General features: G+C 33.0%; 1 protein-coding gene across 3 annotated transcripts in view; it reads left to right on the forward strand.

Annotated features, from left to right (window-relative positions):
• The first annotated feature begins 3987 nt into the window (after positions 1-3987).
• LOC116738459 (proteasomal ubiquitin receptor ADRM1) overlaps positions 3988-26586 on the forward strand; it is a 153966-nt gene continuing 131367 nt past the window's right edge. For all 3 annotated transcript variants that reach the window (XM_031928265.2, XM_031928262.2, XM_031928264.2), the window contains exon 1: positions 3988-4887. In XM_031928265.2, coding sequence (XP_031784125.1) covers positions 4687-4887 — 201 coding nt within the window. In that variant the 5' untranslated portion in view covers positions 3988-4686. The remainder of the gene's footprint in view (positions 4888-26586) is intronic.

Consider the following 26586-nt stretch of genomic DNA (forward strand, 5'->3'; position numbering starts at 1 on the left):
TTGGTGCACCATCACCTCCCAACCCGGCTATGGGACGGCCGCATAGACCCCCAGACGAGCCCCCACACCGGCTCCTTGCGGAGCACACGACAAGATGACAACTCCTAGTGGGGGTGTCCACAGCTTTAACTTTGATATATATAGAACATCTATATATATATATATATATATATATATATATATATATATATATATATATATATATATATATATATATATAGGACATTTTATAATTAAAAACGAACTATGTTCACTTCATCATCATTTTTATGTGTAATAGATTTTTTCAGATTCATTCAGTAGAACAACCTTCTTTTTTAATACTTTAGTTGAAATAATTTTAGGTTTATTGTCGACTTTTGATCTACTTTGTACGAAATTATCTGTTTCATTATCTTCTTCACCTGCAACAAACAGAAAAAATAATCACCGTGTAAATAAAAATATTACAAAAAAGAAGTACCCTCGTAGAAAATTAAGCACATTATGGCAATAATTTTATCGTCAACGTATGTTAAAATGACGTGTATCTAGAAATACTGGAAATACTTTAAAACAAACTTATAATATTACCTCATTTTGAAAAAAATTGTCTATAGATATTGCCATAGTATGCTGAATTTTTTACCAGGGTAACCATTAATCATTTAGTCATCAGATATTTCAATTGTTAATTACCGGTATTGCTGTCTTCTTCCAATGTGTCCTCGACTATTTCGTCAACATTATTTTCTTCAGGTAACGTGTCAACGTTTTCTTTTTTATTGCATTCTTCTGCAGTGACGTCCTGTAACTTCTCTATTTGCATATTTTGTTGCGTTAAAAGTTCATCTAAATCATTAGATACTTAAAGTACAGCCTTTGTCGTTTTATTTTCGTGTTTTAATTTTTTCCTTAGAGTATGATAATCAGTGTCACTATCCACATTTTTTTTTGCGTCTAACTGTTCTCAACTTGGGATCTTGTAATACTTTCATTTTTTTTTCAATACTTTCTTCACTTGAAGTCTCTTCACTTATTTTCAACATTTCCAGAGCTTCTTTGTAATCATTTGTAACTAAAAATAAAAAATTATTCCATGTATGACTTTCATAAATGTTCAAACTAACAGAAATAATAATCTTTATCCGCAAAATTGCTTATGACCTGCTGGTTGAAAATCAGTCACTTTAATCCCTATTGATAGATACAAAAAACGCGAAAATCGTAAACGTGGTTGAGGAATTTTTGTGTAATACACGCAAGATTTTTGCGTTTTTCTTACTTATATTCCAGGCTTAGTCACAGTTTTTGTATCGGGGTCAAAAAAAGTTCGCAGCGGGGAAAAAAGGCGGCAGCAGAATAAATAAAAAAAATTTTCCGACTGTATTTACAACATTTTTACCGGTAAAAAATCCTTTTTTTTTAATAAATGTGTATTAAAATATAGCAGCTAAGTAAAAAAGATCGTAAATTAACAGTTTTGAGTCGATCGTGTACAGCAGTAATCAATTAAAAAAGATTTTTCTGTATCAACACTGCACATAGTATTGTTTCACCTTGCTTTTATTAATAACTCCGATTTACAAGTACGATTGTATACATACCAGCTGTCAAGCTGTGTTGTCCAGTTATCCTGCTTGCGCGGCGATTTGGCAACACCGCATGTAGTATAGCAAAAAATCAAAGGCTCATATTCCACAACACTATTTTATTATTTTAGATTATTATGCATAAATATTTTTCATGTTTGACTAGCGGGCAAATAGAATCGACGTAAGGGCAATTTTTTAACGTTCATTAGATTTTCAAAAACGTTTTGGTTAAAGAGATACGATTATTTAAAGTTGAGATGAAATTTGAATTATTAATTTATTTTTCCTGAGAAAACTAAAAAGGCGCAAATTGAAATTCTTATGTAAAATAAAAGGGCAAATCAATATCTATAGCATGGTATTTTTTTTATTAACTAATTGTTATATTTGCTGGCTGGGACGGGGGGGGGGGAGGGGTGGCAGTATCGCGTACCTCCCAATAATAGAAAAATACGAAAACTTCCGTCTCCCGCTCGCCAAATGCAGAGATTAGTAGAGAGATTGCCGATGCCGTGTTAAAAATGCGTGGCGAATTCGATCATGATGCCACTTGCGGCCTGCGATCGAACTATACGCATCTAGAAAAGGAGCGTAGGGGAAGTATACGCATCCAGCGGCAGTGGAGGAGAAGGGAGAGGTGCTATATATTCTTAGGTCCACCGCGCCTGACGCGGCGGAAGAAAAGTGACAAACGGCGACTGTCGAATTTGCGCATCCACACCTCGCGGTAGTTCAACCAACACCAAATAACTATTCGGGCATATTATTGGACTAAAAAGAATGTTTAAACAACAACATAAGTGTAAAAAAATTAGAATCTAAAACTTTTGAAAACTTTAATTTTTTAAGCTTAAACAAAGCTAAATTAAACTAATAAGCCACCCCAGCCTCCCGATAAACATATGCTACTTTCAGTTTTTCTCCACCAACGATGATTGTGGCGGCGCGGTCTACATTGTTGCTTGGTATTCTTATGCACTCGGGTTCGAGTCCGAGTCTCAGCAAATCTTTTTTTTTCTACTTGATGATAAAATATACAGTATACAATAATAACGCAATATGCCATTCTGCTTCTGCAATTATATTTCAATTTAGGTAAGTATACGGTGGGCCTGCAATAAATATAGGTATAATTTACTTCTTAATCGTTTATGAAAAAAAAGTATACAATGAAACTTCTTGAATTTTTGGAATACAAATTAATAATTTTTTTTTTTAATATCAATGTAATTAATAAAACGTTATCGTACTAATAAGATAATTTAAATTTATTTAAAATTGTATTTTTTCTTTACATAAAAAACTATAAATAATGGTAGAATATATAGTATACAATAATAACGCAATATGCCATTCTACTTCTGCAATTATATTTCAATTTAGGTATGTATACGGTACAGAGGGGACCTGCAATGTATAACTACCATTATTTATAGTTTTTTATGTAAAGAAAAAATACAATTTTAAATAAATTTAAATTATCTTATTAGTACGATAACGTTTTATTAATTACATTGATATTAAAAAAAAAATTATTAATTTGTATTCCTAAAATTCAAGAAGTTTCATTGTATACTTTTTTTTCATAAACGATTAAGAAGTAAATTATACCTATATTTATTGCAGGCCCACCGTATACTTACCTAAATTGAAATATAATTGCAGAAGCAGAATGGCATATTGCGTTATTATTGTATACTGTATATTTTATCAGCAAGTAGAAAAAAAAAGATTTGCTGAGACTCGGACTCGAACCCGAGTGCATAAGAATACCAAGCAACAACGTAGACCGCGCCGCCACAATCATCGTTGATGGAGAATAACTGAAAGTAGCATATGTTTATCGGGAGGCTGGGGTGGCTTGTTAGTTTAATTTAGCTTTGTTTAAGCTTAATCTTAACGTGTTTGTGTCGGTTTAATCATAATCCGTCTAAAAAATTAAAGTTTTTAATTATGAGGGTTGATTTCATAAAGACGATCATGGCCACTGGCATTAAGGGCTTAGAGTTTAGTCTGTAATAGAGTTTATCGGTGATTGTTTATAAATATATCATTGTTTATGAATCATATTCACCGCGTAAGCCCGAATCCTTGACAGTTACCGCCGCTTATATTATTTCTCCTCTATGCTCTGCCGCGCCGCGATGTGATTGTGTATTCTCGACTTCCCTCTTCGCCGCTGCTGCTGGTGGGGAAGCTAGTTGCGTACGGCCGCCCCTACTTCTCCTCCGCTGCTTCTAGATGCGTATAGTTCGGAGCGAAAACCGCAGGGCGGCGCTAGCTTACGACTGAATATCGCACGGCACGCTTTCGCCCATGCTCATCGGCAATCTCTCTACTAATCTCTGCCGAATGTTACAATCACTTTTAAGGCCGTGACAGCTAAAAAAGCATAGAGCACAACCACAAGGCACAACGGACTTGAGTGGCGCTGTGCATCGTTGTGTGTTCTATACCTCTCGTAGTCGTCCAAACCTATTGTAATCCAAGATTAAAATTGGAAGAAAAATAATTACATTTTAACACAAATAATTGAAATAAAAAAAATCACATGAAAACAAATTGATATTTTTATTCTAAGATAAGTAAATAGTTGAATAAATTAATTAGTACGAGAGCCATAGACACACAACGATGCACAGCGGTCAGCGCCACACAAGTCCGTTGTGCCTTGTGGTTGTGCTCTATGCTTTTTTAGCTGTCACGGCCTTAATACTTTGGTACCATCCCATTGACCGGAGACGTAACCTAGTTGCTTCTAAATGCTAAATGCTATATGAAAATTTAAATTTTGCACTGTCATAAATTTATCAACTTGTATACATAGCTTGTAGCCGATAATTGGCCTATAAAAAATAAACAAAATATTGATAGACTCGTGAGATTAGGTAATAAGGCAAGAGACCAGAAATCTAAAAATAAAACATACATTTTGTTTTATAGAAGATTTAATTAACATAGCCTTTAAAACATAAATTGAAGCCATTAATCTGAATATCAAGATATACCTTTGTTTTGATGTGTCCGGAGTTTAGAAAAAGCTAAATATTAAACCCAGATTAAATAAACTACAACTTAATTCCAAGATAAGATTATCAAGAAATTTTCAAATATGTCTAGCAACGCTTTATTTAGTAATAATGGAAATCGAAATGTTAGTAAGAATCTGGTAGAGTTTAAAGCTGGGAAAATGACAATGAAAGGAAAAATGGTTTACCCGGATAATAGGAAAGGACAGCTTTATGTTTACCAGTCAGATGATTCGTTGATGCATTTTTGCTGGAAAGATCGTAGTACTGGTATTGTGGAAGATGTAAGAAAAAAACTATCGAACATCTATACATTTATCTTATACTTAAATTAGAATTTAAAGACAATATTAAATCAAAGCTATATTAAAATTTTATATTTTATAAATTTATATCTATATTGTTATTAAATTGTTCATAAGTTCTTTTTAACATAGGTATAGGTAAATTACTTATCATCAGGTAGATAAACTTATCTCATGTAATTTTTTCGCTTAAGCTAAGAAGTGTACTAAATTATATGAGATAGACAAGCTACTATTGCACAAGTCTCAATAATTTCTAGAATGGTATTAACATCGTAGCTAAAAATGTTAGTTCCCTTCTAGATTATTTCTAGATATTCGGATCCAGCCAGTAGCAAAAACTCCTATGTAATTAGGTCTTAATTACATTTATTTTGCAAAATATTTTTACTAGGTAATTTCCAGGTTTAAATAACTAAAGGAGTATAGCGGTACAGAAAATAAAAAAAATAAAAACAAAATAAATTCCCTGACTTGGAAGAACAGCAACTTTTTTGAATTTGACTGAATTTTTAATGATTTTTTTATATATTTTCAAACTATTTTAAGTTGTATTTAATGTACGATTAGCCTCAAAGGATTGAACAAATTCAAATGTTAATATCTAACTTCAAAACTTGTCAATATCAACCACAATTAGCAATTAAAAAATTACCTTTTTAACTTGTACTCAAAGACTATAGGCATAAGAGAAAATAGACTGTGGGTGTAGGTTAATAAGGATAACCCCTTTAACCTTGCGTGTCAGAAGAGATGCAAATTGTGTCTGATTTACCATTTGGTTGTACCTAAATCGTTTGGTCTAAGACCATGTTCCGCATCTAACATTATTTTAGGTTTGTTGCGCAAAAGTGCAGACATTTAATCCATTGTATAGAATCCAGTTTGCAATTTAAAGCATTGGTCATAAAATTAGTTTTTATACGTTCCTGCTATGAATTATAGACAGATTGTATGCATCCAATATTATTTAAATACAAGACATAAAAGATGGATATAGACTGAATGATTCAGATAAAACCAAACTGTAAATTAAACGGAACCATAAAAATTACCTCTAGGCAATGCAGTGCTATTCTTTCTTAAGATATAGCTGAAGGTAAAAACACTGCTTTTTAATAATCATAAAAATTTGAAAATAAATCTTTTAGTAAAAATTAGCCTTTTACCTGTCTAGTGTTTGTTTTTTAGTTTGTTAAATCATTCTATCAAAAAAATGTGAATCAAACTTTTATTTTTCTTTAATTGTAGAAATTCAAAATGCAAGGGGGAGGGGCAAGCAAAGTAGAAAATCAAAGAACTACTATACTTAACTTTATAATAACTTTTATGCAATCAAATTTTTTGCTTTTAAATATACTAGAGTTTGAACAGCGTGTGTTGCGCGCTCTAACCTTGAAGATTGTTAAGTGACGAAGTTTCTGGATAAATATTCAGAAATATTAAATTAAATGAAACAAAGACAGCAGGAAAAATCCAGAAACTTTGACGCTTAACGAGCGTAAAAAGTAACCCTAAACCAAAACAAACTTCTCCTCCCTCAGCTGAAAGCACGTGTGCACAGTCGACGCTGCAGTTTAGCCGTTGACCGTACTTAGGCCCATAAGGCCTAATGAGTAAGAAAGAGAGTGCGGCTAAACTGAAGTGTGGAAGAGAAGTAAAGACCCTGCGTGGGAGAAAGCTATGATGTTTTCTTCAAGCTTTGCCTCCCCCGATATTTTATTCCTGTGTGTGTGATCCAAGAGTAAGGACGCTATTTAAGAGTTCAATTTTATAGTTATATTTCTGAGTCTTTAATTTGGAGTTTAGTCTTAATTGTGATTCCGTCTTGATTATCATTTACCGAAATTGTGTCTTATTCCATTTGAAAATTATTTGAAGTCTCCAGAAACAAATAAAGGAAGTTTTGAAATAATTGAGTCTAAGAGATCACTTGATTTGAGAGTTTTGATCGTCAACCTTTTGGTCATCCCCGTCAACAAACACAAGTAAGTCGTTCTCGTTAATAATTTAATTTTCCTTGGTGTTTTATTATCACGCAAACAGCTCCGCTGCGACAATCAGTGCGAAGTACTGATCTCCCCCGTATGGGAGAGTAAGCTATCATCCGCATAATCATACAACATTACTTTGTTAGTTCGGTAAACTTATTACTACCCTAACAAAGATGTTTAGACTTTCTGATTTAGACACATATTTACTACATGAGCCAATCATATGTCTATCTACCTATGTAGATGGCATAAACAGGTGGCTTAAACATGTTCCATAAAATCAGTTATGTTTAATGGTTTATCAAAGTCATCCTAATTGGTTCAAGTACTAGCTAACCTAAAGAATTGCTTACGTCAATCATAATATATCATTATACTTATTGTTATGTAATTATTCATAAATTTTGCAAATAATAAAAGCTATGACGCAAAGTAAAGGCAGCAATATCAGTAAGATGACCGTCCCTTTCATATGCATTATCCTCCTCTCTTAAAAAAGAGATGGCCGGATGTTATGAAGTCTTTAAAATACGCGATTCAATTAGTTATGGCTAGACATCTGGTTGAATGGCGCCAAAATTTGAAATGTTTTAGTTTGGTTTATGTTTAATATTTTAATTTGAGTCTATTATTCAGTTGATTATTTTTACGACTATAATAAATATAATTGTTTAGTTTATATAAATTCTAGCTTATTTTGCACTATACTAGAAATTGGCTTAGCACACATGACGCACGCATTGATTTTGTTGTTGTTGAACTCTGAAGTTGCTCCCTATTTTCACTGTACCCACCAATGAAATTTTTTGATAACGGTCTGAATTGGCTCTGTAAGAGCTTCAATTCTATACTATCGCAATCTCCCTTTAAGAAATGGATTAATATTTTCTAACCTCAAAACCTAGAATGTTTCGTAATCTGCATTGTTTTAAATAATATGACTTATCTTTTTGAGAAAGAACAATAATCAAATACAGCCCTACTGAGAAAAAGCAGATGACAATCAGCTGATTATTAGCTGATAATCTGCTGATAATCGTGTCAAAATCATGTCAGCTGATTATCAGGTGATATCAGCTTAATATTTTTATTTAAGCTGATAGTTATAAATAAGGGTTTATATGAGATAAAAGGCTAATGGTAATCAGCTGATTATCAGATGATAATCATCAAAAATTTTTCAACCTTCAGTATATTTTTTCAAAGTAGCTCACAGCCAGTTTTTTGGTGTTATCATCTGGATGGTAAAACCATATTGGCCCTTATTATGTGAATTTTATAAATTTTATTAATTTGAAACAACTTTGAAAATTTTTGATGATTATCAGCTGATTATCATTAGCATTTTATCTCATATAAACCCATATTTGTAACTATCAGCTTAAATAAAAATATTAAGCTGATATCACCTGACGTTTTGACATGACTAGGAATGAAGGCGCGCTTCGCGCGCTCTTGATTCTATCTCTGCCTAATAACACTGGTCTAATAACACAATCGTGCCTTAATTATGAAGTAACATCGACCGCCGTTTGGCGATAATACGAAAGCATAAAGCAATCATCAACCGTGACAAATCCTTGACCGTGGGAAAACATTGTAACCATATCTAATATACCCGGGGGTTGAAGAATATATTATGACATTCTTGTACAGCATAAACAATATTGAGTGACGATTATTTCAACCATTAGCCACGCCAGGCATACCTGTTCCTAGACCTATACGTCGTCCCCTTCTGTAGATGTAAGAGTCCGCGGTACGGAGATAGAAGTAAGAACTAGTGTAATCTGATTGTTTGCGTCACCGGAATCGGTTATAAAAAGCGCAACATCACACATTGAAGTACTACAAAGCCCACATAATAGAATATAATTAGAATTTAAGATACTGCAATCTTCTTCAAATGCTCTACTTCCCCCATTGATATATTTCATTTACTCAAAAATTTCAACAATTACACTTGCCATTGCGAACTAACAAATTGCAACTAAATAAAGAAAATGATAAATAGAAAGTAAGAAAGTTTGTCACCATAAAAAGCCGTGTTTTAAGAATAACTATAACTTTTATCTTCAACATTTTCATGTAAATCGTAGAGCCGCAAAGTATTATGATAAATAATTAATTTTGTTTTGCTACAGGAAACCGATTAGCTACGAACTTGAGTTATAAGCATTTTCATGATATCATGTCAATAGAAAATAGTTGTATTTTTCAAAGATCTACAACTTCTTAATTTAACTGTTTTTGTAGACTGCTTAGTATTCAACATATGGATCTAAAAAAAACATTTTTGACCATTTTTGAAGATAACCGCATTCTGCGTATATATTAAAAAAAAACGCGCGGAGCGCATCTAAACTTGCTAGTGTACTAAAAAATACATATTTTCATGTAAAACTCAGTCATACATATTATTTTTTATTTTTATTCTTTATTTAAATACATATAGTTATAAGTTACAAGTTATATAATTATTGTTGTTTATTGTAATAGTGATATATAAAAATTCCTCCTCTGCCAAAAAAAAAAAGAAATCTGATGCGTGAGTTCGCAAATATAACAACCTGCATTTATTTAAAGCGCAGAATTATTATTTTTCGGACAATTACTTATTCCATGTTGCAAAATCAGCTACGTATTTGCGTTATTTTAATTGAGATTAAAATAGAAATGAATCATACGCCCCTCCTGTCGAAATGTGCTTCGGTGAAGCACGGTCCCTTATTCGATAGGCCAGTATGACGAAATAATAACACTTTGTGTGGAGAGAAATGTTTGTATATTCTGTTAGTTATAAAGAACGATTTGTAGCTGTTGAGCGTTCGAGAGAGACTAACTCTGCCAGACTTAGATTGTCCTCGGTCTGCTGGGGGTTGTTTTGGAGAGGGAAAGTTTTGCTTAAACGAATATCGGAGGAAAATGCATTTTAATTGGTGGAACGGTTTAGAAGGAGGAGTTTTGGGCCTGAAGGAGTGTACTTGCGCGTTTTCCCGGAGTCCCCTGAAAACGTATCCAGATGTGGGCTTGAACCGCGTGCAGGACTCCAGCTGCTGGCAAAAAAAGAGTCCAGCCATAAACTGGCCAAAATCCGAACAGTTCGGAGTACAGTCACAGGGGCACTAGACAGGGTACAAAGATTGGTCATGGGACCACACCTACGGTCGCTATGGAAAGACTGTTGGAACTCCCTCCTCTAGGCAAGGTAATTAGGGCAAATGCATACAGGACGTTCTGTAGAATAGCGGAATCAGCGAACTGTTCGGATTTCAACAGTTCGGAGTACAGTCACAGGGGCACTAGACAGGGTACAAATATTGGTCATGGGACCACACCTACGGTCGCTATGGAAAGACTGTTGGAACTCCCTCCTCTAGGCAAGGTAATTAGGGCAAATGCATACAGGACGTTCTGTAGAATAGCGGAATCAGCGAACTGTTCGGATTTCAAGGATGCGGCACTTCTGGAACAAATAATGCCGCTAATGGAAGAAAGATTGCGATAGAATGGCGGAAAGAATTTATTTCTCCAAGCCGTTCTCGATCGTAATCCCAGAAAGGGAAGAATGGAAGATGGGTTCACACAAACTCCTCAAAAACAGTGTAATGTGGTTTAACGACGGTTCAAAAAATGAGAACGGTGTAGGAGCAGGTGCCTCGGAAGAGGGGGACACACAAGAAATTGTTTGCTTGCTCGACCATCATGAGAGATAATACCTGTAAAAAGAGGTACTAAGGTGCAAACAGGCGTTAGAATTACTAGCAGAACACAAAGTGGTGAGACTAGTGTGGGTATCAGGACACTCCGGCGTGGTGGGCAACTAAAAGACAGACAGGCTAGCGGGTAGGGGCGCGGACGGCATTCGAGCAAGAAGGTACGCAGTTGCTGTTCCCACCTGCGAGATAAACAGCGTAATTGAAGACTGGCTCAACTCGCAACTGAGCGACGAATAGACCAATGCTAATGGGCTAAGATAGGCTAGGGCTATGATGGGTAGCAGCCTACCTGTGGAGTGGCTGTGGTCTATCAGGGGCTTAAGCAGGAATAGGCTGGGGCTGGCCGTTGGCTGACTGACGAGACATTGAAGGGTAGGATCCCACCTGTGGAACCTTGGACAGGGACTACGGGAGCTGCAGGTGGTGCGAGCACGAAACGAAGACCACCTCCCACCTGCTGGGTTAATGCCCAGCTTTCGCAGGGACAAGACAGAGGGTGTGGGGGGTTACCATGTTGGGGTTTGAGGAGCTAAGGTCAAACAGCTTGGCATCAATTTGCCGAGTAGCCGAAGCTATATACAAGGTTTATAAAGTAATTTCTTCTCGTACAGGAGGCACAACACAATGGGCTTAGTCTGAGTGCTCGACCGGCACGTCCCCGTGCAGGGGCCGCCGCAGCTTACCTTCGCCAAACAGACTAAGACTAAGACTACTAGTACACAGGACCGGTTTTAAAATTATAGAATAAAATGGAAATGAATTTTAAATATTGAAAAATGTTTTCGAACTCTTTGTTATTATTTGATGACAGTAATAATTATATTAACAAAATATAACAATAGAATAAAATTAAATAAAATTTTATTTTACATTTATAATATAATGTAAATTGTAGGATTATAACAATTATAACATTTATATTCTGTACTAAAATGTAATACATAATATATACTTTTATATTAAATGATAACGATATCTTAAATCTGTAGCAAAAAATAAAAATAAAAACAACTAAATAAAACAGTTATGAACTGCAGATGACAGCAGAAAAATGTCGAAATTGAGACACAGACAACAGTAATTTTCTGTTGTCTTCAGATTTATTTAGCTTGCTAGAATTTTCTTCAGTTTTTTTCAGGTATAAAATTTTACGATTTTGTAAATGAATAAAAAAATGTCTTTTACATTCACTAGTTTTCTCCCAATCAAAACAGTTATCTTCGGATTTCTACACATTTTTCTTAACTTTTTAAGAACGCGCCTTTAATAACATAATAGAATCAAATTAACGTAACTGTTAAGAACTGTTAACATCTGGTACCGTCTGCAGTAAACTAAAGAAAACTTAAAAAAACTAATAATACCTGTAAATAACTGTTGTCTTTGTCTAAATTTCGACATTCTTCTGCTAAAAATTTCTGGTTTTTTTCAGTTATCTTCTGTTTTAGTTTAAACTCTTCAGATAAAAACTGCTATGTGCAGAATTTTGTTTCCACTAGGGATCAATATAAGTATGAAAAATGATGTAATTTTATATAAAATCATATTTCATATCCTTACATAAAGATCAACTAATTAATTTATCATTATATACAATACTTATTTAAATTATTAAATAAGTCAGTATTTAGAATATTTTTCGATATAGTGTGCGTGAAGTGCATAACGTTCGATACACATGCAAAAAATGTATTCTACACAAGTGGGAAATTTGTCGGTCGAGTGAAGCAAGGGTGACAAACTCATTCGTGTAGAATCAAATTTTGCGCACTTGTATCGAAATATACTATTCTAACAATCCTTATTGAAAAACCTCAAGTGAGATCTTCGGTCAAAATTTTATCTGTGATTTCACGTACGGATTTTCAAAATTTTATAAATAGATAAAATTTTGTTGGCAATAATCAAAAGACACTATGTTGATTGTAAAATCACTATGATTTTCTCATCTAAGATTTTCATGTCTAATATTTTAAATTTAAAATATTGCTCAAAATGCTTCAATGCATGTGTTTTTATGACTATAGATAATTGATGAGAATGTTGATATATTAAAAATTTACATCAGCTTAGGGTGTGCAGTCGCACGTCTCGCGGGAATATGTAGGTATATCTATAGAAATTTTTATAACATATATTTAGATATTATATTGAAAATATATAATACATTATTCAAAGTATATAATTTATTGTAATGTTTTTTTAAAACATCTATTTGATTATGAATTATGGTTAATTATTTAAAGAATTTTATATTGTTTAATATTAATTTATTTTTCCCTACTGAAAACTCATGTGAGTGCACTTTACATAAAGAAAATATTAACATAAAGATTTTCGTCACATCATATTCACAAACACATAACTTTAAATAAAAGATTGTATCTGCATAAATAATTATTCGCAGCATCCTTTTCATCAGGACCAAATTTGCAGATTACACTTCTACACTTCGTGATATACATAAATACATACAGTATCCGTCATTTTATATTCACAAACACATATATTGAAAAAAAGCATATCTACACAAGTAATTATTTGCAGCAACTCTTTTATCTGGACGAAATCCGTAGATAGCATCTTACGATGTGCTCGAATACATACATATGCGTCATTTTATATTCACAAACACATTGCTTTAAAAGAAAATAGCATATCTGCACAAAAAATTATTCGCAGCATTCCTTTTATCTGGACTAAATCTGCAGATAACATCTTGTGATAAGCATAAATACATTCAACATTCGTCATTTCATATTTACAAACACATATAGCGTTAAAAAAGGAGTACATCTGCACAAGTAATTATTAGCAGCATCTCTATTTTATGTGGACTAAATCTGCAGATTACATCTTGTGATATGCTCGAATCCATACAATATTCGTCATTTTATATACCTAAACACATTGCTTTAAAAAACAGCATATCTGCACAAATAATTATTTTCAGCATCCCTTTCATCTGGACCAAATCTCAATATCACCTCTGATGATGTATGTAAAATATACATATTTATCTATGTGACGCATATGATTTATAAAATAATTTAGATTAAAAATACGAATAAACATATTTGCTATATTTTTCTTAGAAGAACATTATTTACAGCATCCGACATATCCGGAACAATCTTACTATGTTGTATGATATATGTATACATATACATTATTTTTAATTATTTACTATAACAATGACATAAATATATATAATTTCATATCTGTATGTTGAAACGGTCACGACTCTTCTCGGTCTTGTGCGCGTATATGATTTTAGTTTTTAGAGAAGAGCAGTAATCATTTACTGATCCGCGTCGTAATTCTAACGACGGGTCATAAATAGAAATTTGATTCTATGCTATAATATATTTTATAGCACAGTGTGGATAAAATACGCTGTTAAGTCACGCCTATCTGTGACTAAAGTAGTCTTTTTTTGCACCGTGTTTATCACACTCGCTACGCTCGTGCGCTAACCTCACGGTCCAAATAAGGACTACTTTAGTCACGAATAGGCGAGACTTGCGGATTTTAGCAGTCTGTGCTATAACATTTTATACGATACTCTTGACTTAAATGGTTCAGTTTTACACGGCGCAGTTACGCTCGGGTGCTAACTGCGCCGTGTAAAAAAGAACTATTTAAGTCACACATATCGCAATGTATTGATAATATGAGAGGTCCGGGATACCAGGTAGTGGAAGGATATTACAATAATAAAATTTTGTTATTTCTTTTCTATGAACAAAATAAGTATATTCAATCAATAGTATTTGTAGATAGAATATTGCGTGATTTGCAGATATTCTTTATAAGAGAGATAATATACATATATATATCTTCCTATATTATATAGTTATTTTGGTTATACCCCCCCCCTCCCCCCACAGCCCCCACAAAATAACGTAAAAATCGTTCATTTTTATGTTATTTTTAAAAATGTGTATGCCCCCCCCCCAAAGCTCCACACAGCAATAACACGAATTTTGTATGATTAACTTACTTAAAATGTACTGTTAGTTAACTGTCAATGTTTATGGTTTAAAATTATATACTATATTATATAGTTATTTTGGCTATATTGATGAACAGTAAAAAGATAACCAACAATAGACAGTTTTCCACACCACCCAAGGGGTACTGTCAGAAGCACATTATTTCAGTCAGAATACAATGTACTTTAGGCGCGTTGATTTTTTTATTTATTTATTTTATTGTATAAAAATTACCAATAATTTCATATAATTTTCTGACGTGATCAAATTATACTAAATTATGGTTATTGTTAAAAATGAATGAATTTGGTTCTAAAGATAATGCATTTAAAAATAAAATAATGAATACTGATTCATTTTTATACAATAATCTAAAAAAAACGTGGAATCACCGCCGAAAGCCCTATGTACCACAGGAATTTTTTCTGAATAAATAATAAATTAATTTTGAAAAGAAAATAATTTTACGAAAGAAATAAATATATTATAATATTAATTTATTCACTAATTTTGATAAATGTGATCTAATATATTGGCTATATTGATGATCTATTTAACATAAGCCTCAGTATCATCTTTTAAAGCATTTGGAAATAAATTTTGTTTTTTACGAAACTTTAGAATAGTTTGAATTGTTAATGTCATTTTTGTTGGAATTTGATCGAGTTCTGTAATTTTTTTTTGACGTGTTTTCTAATATTTCAAATTCCTCATAAAATTCAATTTTCCAATTTAAGTATCTCAAGTCATTTAATCATTTTCCTGTATCATCTGATTGATATAACTTACTTCATCAATTATGTGTTCTTCTACTTGAACATTTAATGCTCGTAAATAATTTCTGTGCTCATCATTGTCAACTTGAACGAAAGAATTTTGAAGTGGATTCCATTCCATTGTCAAGATTTAGTATATCTATAAAATAATGAATGTGAGACAAAAGATGAAATGTCTTATATAAAATTGTTTTGAAATGTATAGTTTCGTATGTTACACTTTGAAATAGCTACTGTGCAGGAGCTGTACTAGAGTATGTACATTATTAGTGAACGCGTAAGTCAGATTGCAGTTTTTACAAAGAGCGTAAGGTAAAAATATGTAGTTTTGAGAGCCAATTTATATATTCACTGATATCACAAAAGAAAAAACAAAATAATTGACATAAATAATTGATTAGGGTTTTTACATCTGAATAATGCTACATATAATTGTCCATAAGAAAATAATGGTTTTTAGGCACTCGCCCCGTATAAAGAGTTTCGAAGAAACGTCTTATACCCAGGGCGAACGCCTATTGGATATGACCAAAAATGTGTTTTTTTTTTACAATTCTTTCTGAGCCATTTTTTACAAAAAGGTTTTTTCATAAAAGGATTATGGCTATTTTGTACAAAATTAAATTCTGAACAAATTCACTGTATTTAAAAAGTCTAAATACCCATTTGAAAAAAGTCTTTCTAGTAGCGAAGCCTCATTCTCCAAAGAGTGACTTTCCGTCCGTGCGCAGGACCTGATGTTCATAAGAAGTGATCTTATATTACACAACATACTAGTTCAAAACAACTTTATTTAGTCAAATTCACTATGTATATTAAATATACTATATTCTACATGATCACCATGTATATGCATCTTTTTAGACATACTTTTGTAGAACAGTAAATGTAGAAACTGACATTTCTTCACTATACCGATACTAAATTCTTGAAAAACTAAACTTTTCACACTTGCTTCTATGAAATACTTGTACAGTGACTATATATATTCAATATACTATATTCTAAGCCATCATATGCCAGCATATGTATATCTATATGTACGTACATTTGATACTTTATCCCTCTGTATAACCTTAAATCTTAAGGAAATATGAATTGTTTTCACTCTAACTATAATAAACACTTGCACTGTAACTGTATATTATCACTCATCACCATGTGTGTGTGTGTGTGTGTGTGTGTGTGTGTGTGTGTGTCTATATATATACATACTTTTACTAATTTTTATACGAAGTGACCTTATATTACACTTCATACTTTGTTAAACGAACTTTTTGCACTTACACTCACTATATATACTGAATATACTATATTCAGCACTACGCCTAGCCTAAATTTCTTAAAAAACCTTATATTACACTTCATACTTTTCTAAACGAACTTTTTGCGCTCAAATTCACTATATATATTGAATATACTATATTCTACACTACGCCTAGCCTAAATTTCTTAAAAAACCTCATATTACACTTCATACTTTTCTAAACGAACTTTTTGCGCTCAAATTCACTATATATATTGAATATACTATATTCTACACAACGCCTAGACTAAATTTTCAAAATAACCTTATATTACACATACTTGCTCATACTTGCTTGAACTAACTTTTTTCACTTTAACTCTACACCATGCCTAGACTAAATTTTCAAAATGTTTTAACTCTACTTCCTTTTACCTTTTTTCTGACTAAACCTTCTCTTTCTTCTATCTTCCTGAATCATATAATCCTGTTACTTTCTTATCACTCCTTTTTTTTTAAAGTACACGCATAATCACCATATATTATTGCACAGTCCGTATCCTGTAAGCCTATGAACGGTAGAGGCTTGTCTTTGTCAACCACTACTTTATCATGTCGTACACATAATGTGTGCTGCCTTGCTATGGCTGATAGCAGCAAGTCACTTATATTGCTTTTATAACTATATATATATATATATATATATATATATATATATATATATATATATATATATATATATATATATATATATATATATATATATATATATGTGTGTGTGTGTGTGTGTGTGTGTGTGTGTATATATATATACACATTTAATATTTGCATGTTACTTAAAATCTTGAATTGATGAATTTTTTATTATATTCTTGCGTCCACTAAACACTTATGTGTAGATGTGTACATACATATACAATTACCGTATACAGGGTGTCCCATTTTAATTTACCACCCCCTAGAACTGGTTAATAATTTGCTCTGAGAAAAAAATGTTTCAAATAAAATTTGTTGGGTTCGAAGGGGGACATCTTTTGGCTATTTTAGCTGTGACCTTGAACATGACCTTCAAGGTCATTTGAAAGTCAAGACCAAATTTTCATATGAAATGTGCATATTTTTATGGCGGATTCGGATTCTACTAAAAAAGAGAAACACTTTTTGTCCGAATCATTTTTTGAAAAAATCCCAAATTTTTGTTGTAAACGGCTTTAAAAAAGTTGAAAAAATCACTAGATATCTCTTATTGCCCCACCCTTTAAAAGAAGTTAAAAATTTTACATTTTATCCGAGGAATTAGAAACGTACACAATTTTACAAATTTAAGTCCAAGTATGACCTTAGCCATGAACTTGTCCTTAACCAACAAGGTCATTCGAAGGTCAGTCAATTTATTTAACGGTAATCCTCGATTTTTATTCCGGCAATTGAAGCTTGGCTATGACCTTGACCTCGAACCTTAAATTTATTTTAAGAAAGAACCATCACTTTAATGGAAAATACTCTCTTTTTCAAAGAAATGAAATTACCAAAAAATTTATTAACAGAACCAAAGTTCATTAGAAGGCTAATCTGATTCATTTTTTATCACATGGGGGAAGTTTGCAATCTTCGGGGTGTGTTTGACATTCTCTGGGGCAAGTTTGCAATCTTCGGGGTATGTTTGACATTCTCTGGGGCAAGTTTTACGTCATCTGCGGAAAATTTGACATCATCTGGGGCAAGTTTACGGTCACAACTGGGACAAGTTTGACATCATCTGGGGCAAGTTTGAGCAGTAAGGGGCATGTTTTCAACTGAGAATCAAAATCAAGCTTAGTTTTTTTAATGAAAATTGTACATATTTTAAATCATATTCAGATTCTCTGATAAAGTACGCATCTTTTTAAGAAATATTTTTCTCGTAAATGCTTTATTTCTCGCTAAAAGACATTTTTTTACTTCGTTATCGTTCTATTGGTAAAGCTTGTAAATTCTTACAGCTCCTCAAAGCTTCTCATCATTAGGTTTTCATTGACTTTCTGAATTTCAGAGCAGAAAAATACTTATAATAAATTATTTCTAGTAAGATTAAATATTCCCTAAAAAATCTACCTACAACAGATAATGGCTGACTACACGCCAGTAGAGATAGTCAACATGATCAAGATTCTGGGAGAATGTCACGACAATTACAAGGCTGCAGCGAGGCTGTACGCTGAAAGGTATCCGGACGCTCGTCATCCTACTAGGAGGAATATTAAACTTCTAACGATAAGAGCTCAAGGAGGTAACTTAAGAAGGAAGAGGCGACGGACGGGCCCAAGAGAGCATATTGCACTTGGGGTTCGTGCTGTAATTGCCGAGGATCCTCATATTTCGACGCGACAAATTCAGCGAATGCATGGAGTACCCAGATCAACAGTTTCCCGTTTATTGCGTCATTTTAGATTTCATCCATATCACTTGCACCTTACACATGCCATTGAGCCTGGTGATCCTGCCAGGCGACTTAGATTCTGTCAATGGGCGGAAACACGAATGCGCATAGATCCATTTTTCTTTGATCGGACTCTCTTTACAGACGAGGCAAAGTTCGACAATATGGGAGGAGTTAATCTTCATAACGCGCATTATTATGCAGAAGAAAATCCACATTGGCAGCGAGATCACCGTACACAAAGACGGTGGTCAATTAATGTTTGGGCGGGCATAGTTGGGGAATACGTTGTGGGTCCAATTTTTTATGACCGTAATTTAAACGGCGAGCTTTATTTAGATATTCTCGAGAACCAAATTCCACCTCTTCTAGAAAACATTCCGCTAGAAATAAGGCGAGACATGTGGTTCCAGCAAGATGGTGCTCCCGCTCATCGTAGACTACTTGTCAGGAGATTTCTGAACGCGACATACCCAAATAGTTGGATTGGAATTGGTAGTCCAATCTGTGAATTCCCTGCGCGATCGCCAGATTTGACCCCATTGGACTTCTTTCTGTGGGGGGCCGTGAAGCAGAGAGTTTACGCGGAAGCCCCGACGACGGCACAAAATATGATGGAGAGAATTGTTGCAGCATTCCAGGCGTTCACCCCACAAACATTAATAGATGTCCAAAGAAGTTTTCGGCAGAGAATACAAATGTGCATTCAACAAAATGGGCAATTGATAGAGCACTTGAGGCGTTGAAATTTCCGTGACTAGCTGAACGAAGGGGTCTTGCCTCAAGTGGCTGGACGTGAAGGTCTTGCCTTAAGTGGTTGGACGTGAAGGTCTTGCCTTAAGTGGCTGGATAGGGTCTTGCCTTAAGTGGTTGGACGGGGTCTTGCCTTAAGTGGCTGGACGTGAAGGTCTTGCCTTAAGTGATCAAAAGGATACCTCTGTCTTTGTTTGAAGCTAGTAACATTCATCTAAAACAGCTTATTTCTAGGACAAATTCTCTTTTCAGTTAAAGGGAGAGCTACCTATTGATGATCAAAAAATGGTTAAGACAAAAAGTGTTACTTTTTTGGTAGAACCCGAATCTGTGATAAATCTTATTCAAATGACCTTGAAGGTCATGTTCAAGGTCACAGCTGGAATAGCCAAAAGATGCCCCCCTTCTAACCCAACAAATTTTATTTGAAACATTTTTTTCTCAGAGCAAATTTTTAACTTCTTTTAAAGGGTGGGGCAATAAGAGATATTAGTGATTTTTTCAACTTTTTTAAAGCCATTTACAACAAAAATTTGGGGATTTTTAAAAAAATGATTCAGACAAAAAGTGTTTCTCTTTTTTAGTAGAATCCGAATCCGCCATAAAAATATGCACATTTCATATGAAAATTTGGTCTTGACTTTCAAATGACCTTGAAGGTCATGTTCAAGGTCGCAGCTAAAATAGCCAAAAGATGCCCCCCTTCGAACCCAACAAATTTTATTTGAAACATTTTTTTCTCAGAGCAAATTATTAACCTGTTTTAGGTGGTGGTAAATTAAAATGGGACACCCTGTATAAACACAAAATCTAAAACGATAAATCTTTAATCTTGCTTGCTCTGAACATAATACTATGCCTCAAAATTATAAAAATACATATAATGTATAAAAATTTTAATCATTACTAAATTGTAAATTATGTATTGTATACATTAATTAAATTGTAACTAGATTATACATAGCAAATTATAACAATCATTATTGCATTGAAAAATTAATACTTGGCAGTTGACTATGCCTTTCACGGTAGCGCCGCCGCGGTCCGTCAGGTGTTGTCGGGTACCGCTGCACCGACGCAGCCAGCACGCACCTGCTCCTGTACACATTAGGCGTCGCGTCGCGACACGAGTAAGCGGATTCGGGATGAGCACGGTGCGTGGCACGAGGCGGACTGACGAGTGCGCATCACGGCCGCGCATCTGTGAGCGTACCGCGGTAGCTCGGTGGGACGATCGAAAGGGAGAGCGAGAGCGCGCGCGGAGAGAGGGGCTCGCGCGCGAAACCGAGTATCATCGCGGAGTCGGTGAGACTAATTGGGGGAGCGCGCATACACCACTAGCGCGCACCACTAACCGAGCTATACCACCGCACTAGCGCGGTCCAGTGCGCTAGTGGGAGTTCCGTGCACCGCGACTGCACGATGACTTGAATATAACTTCAGAGCTAGATGCCGTATCAGGAAGATATGACATATTCGCGCTGTCTCTTTATCGCTCGTTAGACGCGGACGGAAGGGAGCGTCCGTGCGTTTGACGCGCCGCCGTTAATTAATATACGGGGCGCGGATTCGGGTTTTCCGGAAACGCGCAGGACTATTAGGGTGAACGAGACTTCCTTCTAGAACACAATATCCTCGACTGCTGAACCGAAAGGACGCACTTGCTACCACCAACCCCATTTCAACGGATCTAGAGCGAGAGATAGAGGAAGTCGCCGGGCAGTAGGAAGAAGTCGGAGTCGAAGAAGAAGATTAAGTAAGTTGTTGCATATTCGGCACGAGGGCCACTAATTGTTGGTCGTGGATGTATTGGTTGGGGTACGCGACGCGGAACGAAATTACGTGTGTCCAGAACGAGAGAATACTCGTTTTGGGGCGTTGAGACGCGGTCGATCTAACTGGATCCCGCCATTTTAATAAATCTGTTGAGCCGCTGTTGATTGCTCAGCAATCCAGCAACGTACTCGGAGAATTTTCAATCTTCTGTTGATTTTTAAGCGACCCCGATATCGTCGACTAATTGGGTAGCGCCGCTGTTGATCGCCAAGCGATCCAGCTTCGAACAAGGGGAATTACTGAGCCGTTGTAGAGTTGATAAACGATCCAGTAATGGTCTCTGGTGTTGCGTAGCGCCGCTGTTGATCGCCAAGCGATCGAGCCTCATCAGGAAGAACCATTGAGCCGCTGTCGATCAACAGATCCAGCAATTAGGAGAACAGTAAGTCGAGACTTTTGACACTAAGTCGAGACATTTGATCGCGACGTCGACGCCATTTTGGGCGATTTAAATACGGAATTTAGAGTCACGGAAGCACGGTTGGTCTTGGTTATTTTCCTAGTAAAAGTTCGTTATTTGTTCGTTAAATCAGTAACCGGGGATTATCATGTTTATTTTGGTATGTTCGTTCATCATCGAATAACATCACGCGACGAGTTCAAAGCTGAATTATTACGGGTAACTTGTAATCAGACTAAGTCTGATCCATACTGGGGGTTGCAGAATATACGATTATTGTTATTCAGAATAAACATTGTGTAATAAGCTTTATTTCGACACCTCTGCCTCGCCAGGCATACCTGTTCCGAGACCTACACATTGTCCCCTTCTGTAGATGTAAGAGTCCGTGGTACAGAGATTGAAGTAAAAACTAGTGTAAACTGATTGTTTGCGTCACCGGAATCGGTTATAAAAAGCGCAACATCACCCATTGAAGTATTACAAAGCATACATAATAGAATATAATTAGAATTTAAGATACTGCAATCTTCTTCAAATGCTCTACTTCCCCCATTGATATATTTCATTAACTCAAAAATTTCAACAATTACACTGACCATTGCGAACTAAGAAATTGCAACTAAATAAAGAAAATGATAAATAGAAAGTAAGCAAGTTTGTCACCGTAAAAAGCCGAGTTTTAAGAATAAATACAACTTTTATCTTCAACATTTTCATGTAAATCGTAGAGCCGCAAAGTATTATGATAAATAATTGATTTTTTTTGCTGCAGGAAACCGATTAGCTACGAACTGAGTTAGCTTGAGTTATAAGCATTTTCATGATATCATGTCAATAGAAAATAGTTGTATTTTTCAAAGATCTACAACTTCTTAATTTAACTTTTTTTGTAGACTGCTTAGTATTCAACATATGGATCTAAAAAAAACATTTTTGACCATTTTTGAAGATAACCGCATTCTGCGTATATATTAAAAAAAAAAACGCGCGGAGCGCATCTAAACTTGCTAGTGTACTAAAAAATACATATTTTCATGTAAAACTCAGTCATACATATTATTTTTTTTTTTTTATTCTTTATTTAAATACATATCGTTATAAGTTACAAGTTATATAATTATTGTTGTTTATTGTAATAGTCATATATAAAAATTCCTCCTCTTCCCTTGTCCCTTCCTCTGCCTGATTATTGTTTCCTCTATTATTACCTGTTATCATTTTTTATAAATTTTTATTATTTTCAATTCTTTATTTGAAATACTAAAGTTTAATTAATACAAAATAATAATTCAATAATTCACCTCGATTATTTTGCTGCAATTCACGCAACGGTTCTCCTTGTTGACGAAGATTGTCCTGCAATCTTTGCAACTCCTCGAAAATGTTGCTTAAAACTTGGTTCTAAAAAATAAATTATAATTTAATTATTTAATATGTCTTTATTATTATTCCAAATAACTTTGTACATTTTTGAGTTCCATATACTTTGAAAGAATTGATATTACAATATAAACACAAAATTATTGATAGATTAAAATTCAAATTTCCCACAAAAACTTATCTATTTAATTTAGATTTCTATTTTAATTGTATAATTTCATAAAAAAAAACTTAATCAGTGCATAATTGTTATGAAATTTTACATTTAACTATCTCTCTGGTATATTACAACATTTTTTAATAATAATACTTTGTTAAAAATATTTACACCGAATTTTACATCAAATTTTATGTAATAATTTAGAACTTTTACGTGTACAATTTTACATAAATCAATTAAATTGTAAAACTTTGCGTAAAATTTTAAATAAAGTTGTACGTAAAGATCAATATGTAAAATTTTATGTGAAATATTACATAAAGTCTTACAATTTTATTTGTGCATGTCAAATTTTATATCTAATGGTTTAAAATCTTTACATAAAATTTGATGTAAAATTTGACGTAAATATTTTTGACAAGATAACTTTTTATTGTGTTGATATTTTCCTAGTAAAATTTTAACCAATCTGGCTGGCATATTTTCTATGATGAAAACTACTTATACAAACTAACCAGTTTCGCTTATATACATATAAAGCGCTTTGCATGTATACTTAACCTTTTGAGGTTAATATCATATAGTATAATAACACTTATTCAATATAAGAAGAAAATGATTTATTAATGAAGGCTTGTATTGTTGATTATTTTTTAATTAAATCATACTTAGCATTATTTTACATTTTACAAAGTTATGATGGTAGCTTAAGTAAATATAAACTAGTAAATAGAAGCCATATAATTTTAATAGCCGATATCCAAATCCATTAACCTTTGCCATCTGCATTATATTGAAGCTACATATCTGGATTTTTGCACAAATATTTTTTCAAATGTTTAGAATTAAATTACAGTGCCTGTTAAAATTTTCAGCTCAAGACCTATAAAATATTTGCTAACAGCCGAGTCAAATTTCTCATAAAAATTATTACAAAAGATCTACTAACTATATACACACACACACACACATATTTATACGTAACTATTCTTTTGAGGATTTATTTCGGCACCTATCCAGTATTTTAAGGATTATATCGTCTTTTAAGAAACGATCAACAAAATACGAAAGTACACTTCCTGTCTTTTTAGGGTTTTTCTAGAGTCTATTTACTCAGAGTCTGTCGAAGTGTGTATGATTGAATCAGCACAACTGTGAATAAAGAGACTAAAAATCCTCAACCATATAATGTAGGTATATATGTATAAAGACAACTTCCGATTATCGACCAAGTTAATGACAGTAGTCGATACCATTTACGATACCAATATAATACCGTTGAATCGCCAACGACAACATATATAATAACTAAATATTCGTTATATATGTTAAGCTGGTGAACCCTTGCATATACATACAACATTATTCTTACGTATCTAATATATGAATAATAATTATTTACGTATGACATATTTATACACGTCATTATTCATGAACAATTACTTATAAGTGTATAAAAAATGTTCACAATAATACATAATAATATTTAAATATAGTGTTTTATACTTTCAATAAAGTGATCATTTTTTTATATTAGTTATATCACATTTTAATTTTGTTATATTATACAACTGTAGAGATACAAAATATTTATATTATTTTAATAACAACGCACAGATTAAATATTAAAAAAAAAAATATATATATATATAAAAATTCATATAATTAATTTTTCAATCATACATTTTTTCATAGAGTTGAAAAAATATTAAATAATCAATATGAACTCTTATAATCCAATTATTGTTAATATTAACAATAGCCAAATACCAAAATAGAAAAAAAATAATTCCAGATGGTAACTGCTTATTTAGAAGTTTTTCGTTAGCATTATTTAATACTCAGGACCAACATGAACAAATTAGAAATACAATTGTCGATTATGTATTTAACAATTGGGAAGAAGTACAATATACTCTGGCAGCAACCGATATTTTTTATAGATACAAAAATAAATATGATTATCGTCAGAGACTGAGTAGATTTGGTACAATGGGAACAGATTTTGAAATAGGAATGTTTGTGAGAATTTACAACAGAACTTTGTTTTTATATGAACTTGAAAATGACCAAATAAATTTAATATTTAGAATCAATAAGAATGAAAACAGTGATATAGATACTGTACAATTACTATTTTCAGGAGATAGAACTGCAGGACACTTCGATTGTATAATAAATAATGTACTTATTAACACAACATCTTCAACTACAAATATTCGGCATACAAAACTTGAACAAATTATAGAAAAATCACAATTAATATCTGCAAATAAATTGAATATAAAATGCAAAAAAATTAAATCAAAAAATATCCTTGTTAAATCATTAAATGATAAAAAAGAACAAGCAAAAATATTGAAATAAATCTTACAAAAAATGATACAAATAACTGCTTAAAAAAAAAGGACTTATTGAAAACAATCATTAACTTGAAAAAAATAACAATTCTCCTATAACAACCAACCATATCACAACTATTGATTTAATAAGTATAACAGATGACATGAGTTGTATAGATACAAAATCAAAAAAAAAGAAGTGAATTCAACTCAAAAACCACAACTAGATAAATGTTATGACAAAAAATTTAGAACTAAGAAAAAAGATACGCAAAATGATATATTACAGATAACAAATGATATTGATAACTTAAAAATAAATGAAAAAACATTCACGGGGAATAATTTTAATGATGTTAATATGAAAAATAAATTAGAACCTTGCGTATTGTTAACTAAAATAAATGATAACGTTTCTGCAAATACGATGAATAAGATATTACTTTCGAATAAAAATACTCATTCAAAACATAACAATTTACTAAATAACAAAACTCAGAACACTTCAAAAATTAAGAATGTTTCCGAAATTTTAAAGCCTTGTTTTATAGCATTGCCTAAAATTGAAAAGGACGTTAATATAAAAACAGAATTTCTAAATAATAAAAAAAAAAAATGATGAAATAAATAGAAGACATACTTTAAAGCCATGTTC

Source organism: Nasonia vitripennis, assembly GCF_009193385.2.
Source record: "Nasonia vitripennis strain AsymCx chromosome 4 unlocalized genomic scaffold, Nvit_psr_1.1 chr4_random0005, whole genome shotgun sequence".
Classification (NCBI taxonomy): domain Eukaryota; kingdom Metazoa; phylum Arthropoda; class Insecta; order Hymenoptera; family Pteromalidae; genus Nasonia; species Nasonia vitripennis.